Source organism: Amphiprion ocellaris, chromosome 8 (genome assembly GCF_022539595.1).
Source record: "Amphiprion ocellaris isolate individual 3 ecotype Okinawa chromosome 8, ASM2253959v1, whole genome shotgun sequence".
NCBI classification, from domain to species: domain Eukaryota; kingdom Metazoa; phylum Chordata; class Actinopteri; family Pomacentridae; genus Amphiprion; species Amphiprion ocellaris.
In genome coordinates, this window is record NC_072773.1 from 9,772,682 (window position 1) to 9,787,276 (window position 14,595).

Genomic DNA, 14,595 nt, shown 5'->3' on the forward strand with positions numbered 1-14,595 from the left:
TCTTCCAGTTTGTCAAGTTTCTGCCAATCTGCTACTTTCAGCGGAGCTGACGTCTTTTGATCTTCCCACACTGGCTGTACACTCACACATTCAAGTAAAACATCCAGCCTGCTCACAGTAACAAAGTGAAATGTTTTGATTTCAGTTGCCCTCAACTACCAGTCTGAGGGCCGCGTCCTGCAGCTCAACAGAGCCAAATTCTACAGCAACGGCAACTGCGGCTACATCATCAAACCTGCCTGCATGTGTGAAGGTTTGTACAGAAACAGAAACATTTACATTGTCTTATGGTAATGCTTAAAAGTTATTGAAACACCCCCCCCCACCCCCACCCCCCCACCCCCACCCCCCCACCCCCCACCCCCCACCCCCCATCATTAATAGGGCCCGAATATCCGGACCCCAGAAACTGCTATTCGGGCCGGCCTTAGTTAAAGGATGTTCAAATACCATTATAGTTAAAAAGTTTATTGTTAACATACACAAAAGGACCATTTTAATTTTGGACTTTTAGGTTTGCAAAGTCAGTTTCCAGCTATCCTGCATATGTTGTTTAAGTGTGAGCATGAAAAGACTGGCAATATGCTAAGATGTAGATTGCTAGCTTGACATCACATTAAAACTTGAGTGACTTGGCTTTTAAAAGACCATTGGCCTTGCAGATGTGATTCCATTGACTGATACTGAGTTATCATAGGAATTTACATTAAGTGAAAGATTATAAATACATATTGTGCTTCCTGTCTACCCACTGCAGGTGCCTTTAACCCCAACATGGAAGACCCGCTGCCTGGTCAGATGAGGAAACAGCTGGTGTTAAAGATCATCAGTGGACAACAGCTGCCCAAGCCCAAAGACTCTATGCTGGGAGACAGAGGAGAGGTAAGTTTGAGCAAGCAGGAAAAAGCATGGAATATAAAGGAGATCTTTTTAAAGAACAAGCTATAAAAAAATGTCCTGTGGTGTCCCTTAAGTTAGTGTTAGTGGGATCTATAGACTACATGTTAGAAAAGTAAAACATCTCTTTGTGTGGAATTAGAAAGAAGTGAGTTTACCAGACCTCTGTGGCTGCAAGCTAAATCAGCAGCTGCTAACGTTGTTGATTTGAAGCAAAACCGTACTGCTGTGTGCCCTCTTTCTGTCAGATCATTGATCCCTTCGTGGAGGTGGAGATCATTGGCCTCCCAGTGGACTGTTGCAAGGAGCAGACCAGAGTGGTGGATGATAACGGTGAGCTGATAAAGAAGTTCATCTATCTTCAAAAACTTAACAATTTTGAAATGATTATTAAAGACACCTGAGATACTTAAACACCAAAGCACCATGTTTCAATTGCGTAAAGGTGGATTCTAGTTTTTTCTAGTGGATGGAAAGTGTTTTTTGTTTTTTTTTAACACTAAACAAAAAAAGAGTAAAATGTTTGAGATGCCTGATATTTTCAGATGAGTCTGATATAAGGAGGGTTGTTTCTCTTGGACTTCCTCCCCCTAATTCCTAAAACTGTGGTACCTCTCAATAATTGCAATGTTTCAGTGTTAAACAGTAGATAATTTTCTGTTGAGTAAAATTAGTAACTAACAGAACAGATTTACTTTTGTATATTTATAGATAAATGTATGTACATATGTATGTATGTATGTACAGTATTGTGCAAAATGTGGAAAAATGCTGTAAATTAAGAATGCTTCTGAATTAAAGTTTTTTTTTTCCATCAGTTAGCAAAATGCAGTCAATGAAAAGAGAGAAATCTAAATTAAATGTACATTTGGTTTGACTACCCCTTGCTGTCAAAACAGCATCAATTCTTCTAGGTACACTTGGACACAGTTTTTTAAGGTACTCACCTGGTAGGTTGTTCCAAACATCTTCGGTGACTAACCAGAGATCTTCTGTGGATGTAGGCTTCCTCAAATCCTTCTGTCTCTTCATGAAATTGCAGACAGACTAGACGATGTTGCCTTACCATCACATCCCGAACTTCTTGTTTGACTCTATGCTGAAGATAGTTCTGAATGACATTGGCTGCATGTTTAGGGTTGTTGTCCGGCTGCAGATTACATTTGGGACCGGTCAGATGGCTCCCTGATGATGTTCCATGATGAAGTTTTTATTTCTCAGCATTGAGGACGCCATCAATCTTGACTAAACAACTCCAACTCCATTTGCAGAAGTGCAGCCCCAAAGTTGCAAGGAACCTCCACTATGCTTCACTGTTGCCTGCAGACACTCATTATTGGACCACTCCCCAGCCCTTCGCCGAACAAACTTCTGTCTGCTACAGGCAGATATTTTAAATTTTGAGTCATCAGTCAAGAGCACCTGCTCTCATTTTCTGCACCCCAGTTCTTATGTTTCCGGGCATAATTGAGTCGCTTAGCCTTGTTACCACGTTAAAGGTATGACTTTTAGGCTGCAGTTCTTCCATGAAGACCACTTCTGGCCAGATTTTTCCGGACAGCATATGGGTGTACCTTGGTCCCACTTATTTCTGCCAGTTCTGAGCTGATGGCCCTGCCTGACATCTTCTGATTTTGAAGAAAAATAAGCTTGACATGTTTTTTGTCTGCTGCACTACGTTTCCTTGGCTGACCACTGTGTCTTCAATGTTGCCAGTTTCTTTGTACTTCTTCAAAAGAGCTTGAACAGCACATCTTGAAACCCCAGTCTGCTTTGAAATCTTGGTCAGGGAGAGTTATACTGCTAATACAGTATAACTACCTATGGAGTATGACCTGTGACATGAAACTGTCTTCCACAACCTCACCTAACTAAGCAAATAGATAAGAACCTTCCATTGGATAATTACTGTGATGATGAATATGTTTCAGCTGGCAATAACTTATTTAACCTTAGCTGATGCAGTGAGGCGCTTCTCATTTCTTAAATAACCATGTCGGAAGACATATCCTGTGGTCATGGAAAGGATGTTAATCTGTTTCAGAAGGGTCACATTTTTGGCCTGCATCAAGCAAAGAAAACAACTAAGGAGTTGTCTGAAACTACTAAAATTGGGTTAAGAACCGTACAATGTATTATAAAATCTGAAGGATAGTGGTGAACCATGATCTTCGAAGAACAAATGTGGTCAGAACAAACTCTTGGATTATTGTGATGAGAGACCACTTAAACATTTGGTGAAATAATATCATAAGAAATCACAGATGTACTCACAACAATGTTTAGTAGTGAAAGTATGAGCATTTCCACATGCGCAATAGGAAGAGAACTCCAGGGATTGGGACTAAACAGCTGTGCAGCCTTAAGAAAATCACTGTTCAGCAAGGCTAATCAGAAGAAAAGGCTTCAATTTGCTATGGATCATAAAAATTGGACTCTGGAGCAATGGAAGAAAGTCATATGATCTGATGAATCCAGATTTACCCTGTTCCAAAGCGATGGGCACATCGGGGTAAGAAAAGAGGTGGATGAAATGATGCACCCGTCATGCCTAGTGCTGACAAGCCTGAGGGGGTTAGGGTTGTGATCTGGGGCTGGTCAGTTTCAGCAACATTATGTTCCCAAAGAGGTCAGCTGAATACCTGTATATACTGAATGACCAGATCATCAATGGAGTTTTTCCTCCATGATGGCATGGGCATATTCCAAGATCATGATGATGCCAGGATTCATTGGGGTCACATTGTGATTCAGTAGTTCAGGGAGCATGATGTGCTGGAGAAGACTTTGCGCAGCGGTCCAACTCTCCCATCATCAACATAAGATCATGGCAAAAATGTCCATTTTGCTGTGGAAACTCGTGGTTGTTAGTGCTTTTCTATGACCTGAGCTACACATGATGTCCATTTGTTTGCATGAGGAGAGCTGTGAATAGTAGTGGTTTGCCTCTGGCATGTGTTTAATGTATGTATGCCATGACACAAACAATCCATTGGTTGAATGTAACTCTCTACCTGTGTGTGTGTGCGTGCGCGTTACCTGCCTGTATGGGTTCTGATCTATAAATGATGAGCTCAGCTTGAGGAGATGTGCATAGGCAGCACCTCACAGTCCACTGTCTCTCTCTCGCACACACAAATACTGAATAATTGATGAGTGCTGAGCTCACTATCTGACTCTCCCCTGGCCATCCACTCTCTCCATCCTCCGTCCCTGTTGCTCTTTATATTCTCTCTATTTATCTGCCTAACTTTTTTCTACTTATTTGTCACACTCTTTTCTGCAGTCTCATTTAATTTTTCTTTCCTGTCTTTTTGTTCTCTCTTTGTGCTCTGCTCCCTCACCCACCTCCCCTCCTCCACCTCTTCTGCCACCTCTCTTTGGATGCTTTGTAGGGTTCAACCCAATGTGGGAGGAGACTCTGGTGTTCACAGTCTACATGCCAGAGCTGGCCCTGGTGCGATTCCTTGTGTGGGATCATGACCCCATCGGCCAAGATTTCATCGGCCAGCGCACCATTGCCTTCAACAGCATGATGCCAGGTAAGCCTCAGTGAATCACCAGCTTTTAGACGGAAGTCACACCCGTGTCATGTTTCTGTGATGACCTCTAAAAGCTTTGTTCTTGCATCTTATTTCTTGTCGTCTGGTGATATATTATCCTGTAGGCATGGAAATTGAATTTGCTGTGAATAGGGAAAATAAGGAGACATGGAGAAAGTTCATTAACTCAGGCATATAGCACTGATCTCTTTCTCTAATATGACTAACATGATGCATATATTTATCTTAAATGGATCAAGATCAGAATATCAGAAAATCTCTTAGAATGATTCTCAGAACATTTTTGAGGACTAGTTTGATGTTTTGAAAAATAGAGTAATTTGCATGTGGGTTAAGTGCAGAAGTGGAGGAAAGATGTGCTTAGCCTGGCTTCATTTAAAAATTGAAAATGTAGGAAAACAGTTAGCCTGACTCTGACCAAAGGTAAAAAATGAACCCACCGATGACTTCAAAGCTAATTTATTTACGTTATATCTCAGTTGATTAGTCCTCACTAAATATAGGCAAACTATGAGGATCTTTGTACAAGTTACATTAATTTTATTGCACTCTGTGCAGCTTTGTCTGATAGGTTAACAAAGCTAGTGACTCCAAGTTATATTTGCAGATACCCAATATAGTCATTAATTTAACAACTAAAAACCCGCTTATATTTGAAATGTATTTATTTATTTATTTTTTGTGAAAATGATCCCTTCCTGCCTTGAAATGGTTTAGATCTAACCCTACACTGTTGCTTCCTCTAAAATGTACAGATCTATCAAGTCACTACCTGTCTCTCTACTCACCCTACTGAAATTCAAACACACCAGCTAATCTATGACTGCTCAACAACTGTGAAACTTCTTGAATCAGAAGCAAGCTGTAGGTCTGGGGTAATTACATGTTCAGACCAGAAACTGCTTCTGAAGAAAAATTATGGTACATAAAGCCAGCCCTGCAAGTTGAGGATTGGTTCCTTTGATTTGTTACATATGAAACCCCAGAAGTCTTAATCTGTGTTTTTGACACTGTTATCAGTACAAAGCAGCTGCAAAGTTGAAGTGCGCAGCCATGGCACTGACTGCTTTTTTCTGTTTTTTTCTCATGATGTGTTCTCTAACATATGAAAACTACCATATCACCATATTAACAAGATAAAAAAAAGAATCATTGCCAAAGGAGGTCTTTAGAAACTCACATTTGGGGCAAAAAACTGATGTAGGTTTGTGAAAATCTGCAGCTTATCCATCTGCACAGCACCTTGAACTTTTGCAAACATTACCACATACTTATCTGTTAAAAAAAAAAAAAAAACACAAAAAAACACAAATAAATAACCAAAACCTCTGTTTGCCAAACACAGAAAATAAAATAGCATGCATCCAAAACATCTGTCTTTATTTGTAGTTCTGACCCATGTGTATCCCTGAACTCAAAGCAGAAGCTATATGACTATTGATATACGACTGATAGATGATTGATTGGACAAATTGTTACTTAAAAAATATGCACTTTACAAGCAACAATTTGTCAATACACACTGCAATTTTCACACCAACACTATAAGGATACAGTCTGCCTTTATTATATAGTAAACTGGATCAAGGTTCTGTATAGCCTCTCCAGAGATTAGTATTTGATCATTATTTACATTCACAGGAAAGTTGTTAGTCACTTCAGCTTTTTACAGCTACAAGACAAGACTAAATTGAATGTTAAAATTGAATGATTGAAAACAGAAAGCTGAGTGTCATCTGTGTAGAAGTGAAAATGTATGCTGAAATAACAAATCTGACTGTCCAACAGAATCATACAGAATAATCCTGGTTGAAGTACCCAACCTTTAGATACAGCATACCTTTCAATATTATGATGGCCTATTATCTAGTGATGTATGGTAGACAGGATATACACTACTCAAGGGCTACATTATAGACTCCCTCAGTAGATTTGATTTTGAATGATGGAGCAAAATGATTGGAGTTACCATCCATATGTGCAGCTTAAGATGGTGTCTATGCGTAGAACACAACTACATTAAAGGATTGTTTTGCTATTTTACATATAACAGGTATCTATCTATGACTGTTTCAATCTGTGTTTCACTCACTGATAATTGTGGCTGTCTCTGTGATGTGTTTTTATGTAGGTTATCGCCATGTGTACTTGGAAGGGATGGAGGAGGCTTCCATCTTTGTTCATGTGGCTGTGAATGACATCACTGGTAAGGTAGGTACCACTAATGAAGCCAGCAGAAAATGTATGAAAAACTGTTTCCTTTGCTGTACAAATGTAATTTTTGAACAGCGTTACACATTTACAACTATGAAAAATATTTGCATATCTCAAGAGATTTTACAATACACTCTGACTGATGGTTATTAGGTTTTTGATACCATGGTTACATTGTATGTATATTTATGCCTGTTTTTGAAGTTTAAAGGTCAACCTATAATTGTTTATAAAATAAAAAAAAAACATCTTTGGACCACTGGGGTTGACAGTGATATTTTTCCAAACAATTCCTCCACTGCTTTCTCTTTTAATTTTTATACTTACATTGTTTCAGTACCAATACAAGTATTTCCCTGATTGCTAAAACTATGTGGCACCGTCGTCAACATACAGTCGTTTACTATTGGGTCTGTATTATCAGGTTTTCTGCCCTGCAACTGAGGGGAAATCTTAATGCTCCTGCCTCTAGTGATATTATCGACTATAGTTTCCCTCTGACTTTTTATCAGTAGTTTGCATTTATTCCTTTTTAGTTCAACATTATTTTGCCTCGATGTACAAAGCCAGCTCCATAAGGAAACGTTTTTTTCCACTTCATTGTGGAAGATCTTGTCTGGTCTGAACACAGCCCCAACTTCCACCCCATTCAACACCTTTGGAAAAAACTGGAATGCTGACTGCAAGTCAGACCTTACTGCCTAATATCAGCTGGATGTCCTCATATTTTTTGGCCATTTAGCTGATAGTAATAGCAGTTACAATGAAAAAATGCTTATTTATCTCTACTTTTGTTCAATTTAGTATATGTTTCAGCTGAAACAATTCCCCAGCCAAAATAAAAACGTGGTGTGGCAGATTTAGTTCATAAGAATGCACTGTGTATGTATCTGTAGTTGTTTCTGTTTTAAAATGTTATTATTGGATCCTAAAAAAAAAAAGGCTGTTGTTGCGGTCATACCGGCTTTGATTTTATTTCCCTTTAGAATTTTAATTTCAATGCACTCAGCTGTGTCTAGCCATATTGTAAATGGTCACTCTGATGTTCACATTGTCCTTGCTGTGAACTTCCTCTTTCTCTGCTGTTGCAGTGAGCCTCCTGTTGTGATATCTCCCCTAACCCCGATCCCACCCAATGTTTCTCTCTTTCATCCTACCTCTCTCTGATTTTCACTCTCTTCCTGTGTCTGTTTGTGATTTCAGTGGACCCCTCTTTTACCAAACGCTCCATTTAGAGGCAGGAAATTTTTAGGAGCCCTGATGCTGCCACTCAAACTAAGGTGTAGTGAGACCCAGTTGGCATCTTGCATGAGCCACATGCTCCACTTTCGTTGCCACCTAAATGACCCCTTTCCTCCTCCCCTCTCCCTTGCACACACCCCTCTTGTCAGCCAACTGCTATCATTATAAACTATAAGATCAACTCATGGCTCACATGAGTTATGAAGGCTTGCCCTGCCTGCATTTTCATTGACTCCCCAAATAGATCCAATGTCATTAACCTACACACAGAGCTGGATAGAGAAGTGAGATGGGAGTCAGGAAGTCTGCCAGGCTGCAGTGACATCTCGTGTTTTTTTTGCAGAGAGCATTTTTCTCTTAACTCAGGAGTTTTTCAGTGTGCTGCACTGCAGGGGTATACAGTTCCAGTGCCTTTGAGGACATTTATCTCTCCTTTCATTCCCTTCCTTGTGTTTTAAACATTTTGTCTGCTCTTTTCTTCCTGGGTCATTTATTGCTAGACAACTAAAATTTGTCTTCTCTTCAGTAAATCCCTTCCTAACTTTTGTGATCATAGCAGCATAAGAAGGCAATGGCTCATAAAAGTTTGAAAAAGGAGTTCCAACATTTTTTTGAAAAAGTACATTTGCAATGTTTATTCCAGCTGCATTCATAGCACATATCTGGCAACATTTATTGTGTCTCAATGTAGCACTGGTTGGACCATACGTATTGATCCAAAACCACAGGGCCTAGTCTTTCCTGTTTTTTTCAATCTGACTCTGTCAGTATGATAGTAATGACAAGCACATAAACCCATATTCAAATATCAATATTCAAATATGGACAACCACTGAATGACATCATAATTTTAATTTCCTACGAATTAACGACCAGGGACTTTCCTAACTGTACTGTAACAAAGTTACCTCCAGTACAGTGTGATTTGTGTAAAGCCCCAGTAAGATTAAGCTAATTGATCCACTGACAAATTCAAAAGCAAGATATTCTCAAATTTTCTCTGAATGTTGCCTTCCACAGAAATGGGCAGGTTAGTGTCGACCATAGACAAGCCAAACAACGTGCTTGTAATTATGATGAACAATGCTACACAAGTGTTTGTCACCAATTGGCAATATTGTGCCCTAAAAGCCTTACTCTAAAAGTTCCCGAGTGTTAGGAATCCTACCACCCAAGTAGAAGCTTTGTTTGCATTTAAAACTATCTCTCTGGAACTTAATTTAGGTTCCTGTTCCTCTGGGAAACTTCTTGTGGAGGAATTGTGCCTTATGATGCCCTGTCCTGCTAAAACTCCATTTTGTTTGGCATTTTGTCTGACACGGTGTTCTTTAGGAAAATTTCAGAGTTTCACAATCATCTCTGTCTGTGTCTGAATGTCATCACTTTATCATTTTTGTCACATTCATTGTGGCTTTTTACATGCACCGCGTAGCACCTAAAGGCACAGGAAACGTCCATGCACTGTTTGAACCTTGAAATCAGTGTAATCTGAAAGTTAACCTTGTAGGCAAAGAGGCCAGCTTCACTACTGGTCATTTTACATTGGTCTTTTTTTTTTTTTTTTTTTTTTTTAACATTAGTTATACACAAGATAGATCCTTAAGAATCTGGATTTTTTTTTTTTTTTTATGTAATGTATCTTTAGAAATTTTGTGAGTTTTGCATCTTCATTGTTCTTCTAATAGGTTATGTTTTCATTTGTAGCAAAATATGGCATACACAAAAAAATTTGTTGCAGTTTTTGTTTTACTCGTCAGTCTTTACTGCAGTGTTCTGGTATTCAGATCATCCACCTCTTTTGTGGCTCTACTAGTTTGTATTGCCAGAATAAGAAGTTTAATATGAAGAGACACATTACTTTAAAATCAGTGTATTTAGTTGTAGAGACAAACTGCCTGAGGACTTCTTTTCCTCTTCGTTTCTCTAACTTTGACAGGCAGATTCAAGCATGTCTGTGTAACTAATATTTCACCACTGGGACAACACCTGCTGTACGCAGATAGGTACTCAAAATGTCTTTGAATCCAAGTGGAATTCAAAGTTAGTCAGCATGAATAACAGATGAATGATCATGGTGAAGCAGGGTCTGAGAGTGATCATTCATACGTGTTAAGGGAAATTTCTTGGGTAACAAAATTTGTTACTTTTTAAGCATGCTCATTGTACACAACTGCCCACATATTATAATAATGCACTGTGGACCCATGCCACCGGCATTATGGTAACCCTCTTTATTGACATCATTTGGTACTCAGTAATTTTTGTTTCGGATTCATTATGTTTAACAATGATGTTTTGTTGTGTTTTTGTCAGGCCAGAGCAGCCAGTGGCATAAAAGGGCTGTTTCACAGAAACCCAAAGCAGGCTTCCCTGGACAGCCATGCTGTTGTACAGCGCAGCCGTAAGCACCCGTTCGGTGCCCACCTCCTGCGCCGCACTGCCAGTGCACCCACCAAAGGTCAGCCCAAAATCAAGAAGGGCCTCCCAGAGATTGCCATCGACACCAAAGAATACAGCTCAGAAGGCGCTAGTGAGGAGCGAGAATCTGATGACAGGGACAAGGCCTCTGCAGCCGTCTCTTACCAGTTCACACCACCACAACACCGCAACGGGGATTCACTTGCATCCCAACAAACCAAGGGCCCCTGGGACCATCCTGACTCCAATGGGGCTTTTCACCCTGAAGAGGGTAAAGGTAAGAGCTCACTTTATGCACAGCGACGACCCATGAGTGAGCCTCTAAAACGGGCCAGTCGGCTCCGCTTTCATGATCCGCTGGACATGAAGTCAGGGGTGTTTGCCCGCGTTGCTCTTAACAGCTCAGGCAGGGTGGGTATGTCTTCCAACTGCATCACATGTGTGATTGGCTCAAAGGAGAGTCCAGAGGCTGAAAGAAAGGGTAAGGTTGAGGAAAGGCAGGAATGCAAGACCAAAATGTCAGATGAAGATAGACAAAGAAGTAACTGCTCCCCCTCAACCAAGAGACATGTTCAGTCAGAAACTGTTGCCCAGCCCAAGCCCCAGCCCCTATCTGCTTGCCCAGACTTACAGCAGTCTTCTCCCAAACGCAAGTCATGCATGGAGGCCCAGTTTCAATACTCACCCCAGGCCCTCCTCCAACCTATCCCTTTCCCCCGATCCAAAGCCAGGCAAACTTTGGGTGTCCAACATACCCAATCTCAGCCTAAAGCATCACACAGGAACACCTGGTCCTGCAGCGTTCCCCGTCGACGCTCTCCCAACACTGTTACACCAGCACCACTCCTCACGCCAGACTGCAGGAAGAATCTCTGCTGGCAGCAAACTACGCCTCCCAACTATGGTGCCGTTTATGGCTCGGTTCATACCCCATTCACAAAGTGTAACACAAATGAAGCTCTCTTACTCAGCGACAGTAGCAGCTGCGATAGCTTTGGCAGTCTGAGCAGCTTGGAGTCACCTCCTATGCTGCCTCCACGTTCTGTCCTCGACAGTCGCAAGAGGGCCGTGGGAACCCTGCAGAGAGAGATGAATGCCCTGTTTGCCCAGAAAATGGAAGAGTTGCGTCATAAGTCCCCCATGTTCTTTGCTGGTAAGATGTATCTGATGCCGTCTTAGTAATGTCCCAGTAGATCGTACTTGTAGCTGTAATTGACCTTTTATTTACTATGGAATATAGACCTCCAGTTAGCCACCATACATGCCAATACTACAAATATATGTTAGCTTGTGCTGTCAGAATACACCTTCGATGTGTATTTGTAACTCCCCATTATCCCAAGTATCCCTGGTAGAACAAGTTCAAATTTGAACATCAACACTACCACCACCTTTTTAGAGTTTAGAGTTTTGCTGTAATTTGTGTACCTTTCATCTAAGCCTTATCTTATCAATTGATTTCATGTTTGCTTCTCTCCTGAAAATATTCAATATCATACAACCTACATGCTTCACAGATGAGAAAAATGGTAAGTTTTTACCCTTAAAATTAATAGTAATTTCAATTTAACCTGTTCATTTTGATCATATGGTCTAAAGCAACATAAATGGAGAAAAATCAAAACACCCACACACACATAAACAACATTATTCCCCCATTTAATAAACTCCACCAGCCAATACCTATAATGTCCCTCCTCAAATCAAAACATTTGATTCAGACCGTTTAATTCAGTACATCTTGACCCAAACAAAGTCAAATAAAAAGCACCTTTATGATTTGTTTTTGTAAATTTGAAAAGTGAGTGTTCCAACTAGAACTTTGACAGTTGGTTTGTTGTGTTGGTAAAAATAACACAAATATGGGTAACAAGAAATATTATGAACAAGCATATAGAGCATTTCAGTCGGTGTATACCTGTGGCACTAAACTAGATTGGCTGACTGTGGGACTGCAGAGCTACTGTAAGTGGGTGGCCGTGGCTCAGGTGGAAGAGCAGCACTAATCACAAGGTTGACGCCTCATCCCTGCTCTACTACCAGAAATGCATTGTAAAGTGTTTTTGAAAGACCTAGCTAAGGATGAAACTTGTATGGTGCCCTGAAAAGCAGCTACACAGGTGTGGACCATTTTACATATTGTAATGTAATGGCCCAGTGAATAGACAGTGATTGCAGAGATGAAAAACGGCTAAAGGAACCCATCATTGTACCTATATTGTCCTGCACCAACGCAATTTAAATACCCAAATGAAATAATTAATTATCAATTTAACCTTTTTACAATACAGTTTAAACTTATGAAAGCCAATGCTGGGCAACACTGGGCTATCTGTAAATGTAGTTGTAGATAATTTACAATAGCTGGCTAAGCACTGCAAGTCACAAGGTACTGACATCGGCGCTCCATTCATTTAGCAGTCCTCCTTTCCTTTTGTTCCTCACATGGGAAATTTTAAAAGGGGTCAAGTTTTTGCTAAACACCAGCTGTTCTAGACAATCCCCTTCCTATTCAGTCTCTCTCTGTTTATCATGTGATGGCTATCTGTGTTTTTACTATCAAAATTAATCTTGTGGGGAAACAAAGTATGTTTAGGAAGTTGAATTTTAGTCTTCTGGCATCATTACAATAGCCGATGTGTGCTGACATCTGTAAAGTCATATGATGCTGGCAGATACCATATTTGTTAGAGGTTTGTCGCCTGACTTACTATCTTTCTCTCAGGTTTACCTCTTGTCTTTCTTTTCTGTGAAAAACACTGTGATATTTGTTCTCATGACAATTTGGAGATGAACTTGCGATAACCTGTCTCGTGAAGGTGATTTCTCTGTCCTGGAAGCTGTTTCCTTGCCTCCATTCTCCCTCCTCTTTCCACTTGGGCTAAATTTCTCTTTCCTTTCTGTCCCTTTTGCATGCTCACTCTGTTCCTAGTGCAGAATTGAGGGGATGACCAGAACCAGGTAAACATTGCTGAATGCATGCAGCCTTTAAATACATCCCTCACCCATCAGTTTCTGTCTCACCAGACTGCTTCTCTCATGACCCATGTGCCATACACCACGGAGGGTTGGCTGTGTGTTTGAAATCCATATTCGTCTCCATTTTCACATTTTCTTGAAACTGTACAAGCTCAAACTGACTTTTGTAGAAGTAATGAGATTACCATGCCAGCTTTGTCTGTTAAAATCCTTGAATGAAATGCAGATCCACGGACTTCTGTGGACAAGTGGAAACCACAATCCATAAAATTTTCGAATGTTTTTAGTCTTGGAAGATAATTCCAGTTTCTCATAACTTTTGTTTGTTTTTGCACTAAGGATATTTTATATATGAGTTTCACCTCTTGAAGTAATTGTTTAGATTATCCAGCTAATCTGGTTGGTATAGAAGTGGTATGTTTACCAGACTGCTTAAGTCTATTAGAACACTGTACATCTTCTGAGCAGATTGTCTGTATCCCCAGCGCTGAGTACCTAACTTGTGAGCAGTGTTGTTACATAATTTACATGTTACTAGAGCCTATTGTTTGAAACAGTCATTTCAGGATATCTCAAGAGAGCCATTAAAATAGATAAAATTTTCAATGATATGTGAATGCAGTCACACAGTTACAAAAACTCAATTTATTAAGTTGTAATAAACTGGAATTATAATTAGAAACAGTAAATGGCCAAAGAACTTTCCAGAGCTGTCCACTTGCTATCTTTTTCCCAAACTTTAAAGAGCATCACATCTCATCAGCAAGTTTTCATCACAATCAAACAAATGGAAATACTCCATTTGCTGATGAAAGCTATCAGATGCAGTTGACAGCTCAGGTGATGGCCATGAGTAAAGTTTAGTTTGTCATGTTTTGTCCACTGAAAGTGTCTTCATTAATACAACTCCTTTCAGTCTTAAATTCTGTAAACCCCTGTTTAGAACGGACCCCCTCTCAAGGTAAAATAAAGGTAACTTTAAGCTCAACCTTCATGTCTGGAGATGTTCAGAAACAAACACCAAACATTTCCATCTCTTCAATGAACCACTAAACTTGTTTGTCTCTGTCTTTCTCATGAATTAACACCAACCACTAAATGTAGCATTCCACAGTGTTTTCCACAATCCTTGTAAACGTTTATCTCCTGAACTGTAATTGAAAAAAAAAAAAACACCCTGTCTGCACTTTAGCTTCACCATAGCAACAGCCCCACTGCACTTGCATTAAATGCATTTATTATGAAGTAGAAGCAGCTTTACATGTCAATATTTGCTCATCAC

At 40.0% G+C, this 14,595-nt stretch overlaps 1 protein-coding gene across 1 annotated transcript in view; it reads left to right on the forward strand.

Moving 5' to 3' along the window:
- Positions 1-14,595, forward strand: part of plch2a (phospholipase C, eta 2a) — a 226,665-nt gene that overhangs the window by 209,007 nt on the left and 3,063 nt on the right. The window contains exons 17-22 of the mRNA XM_055012694.1: positions 146-253; positions 758-882; positions 1,146-1,230; positions 4,293-4,439; positions 6,592-6,671; positions 10,230-10,611. Coding sequence (XP_054868669.1) covers positions 146-253; positions 758-882; positions 1,146-1,230; positions 4,293-4,439; positions 6,592-6,671; positions 10,230-10,611 — 927 coding nt within the window. The remainder of the gene's footprint in view (positions 1-145; positions 254-757; positions 883-1,145; positions 1,231-4,292; positions 4,440-6,591; positions 6,672-10,229; positions 10,612-14,595) is intronic.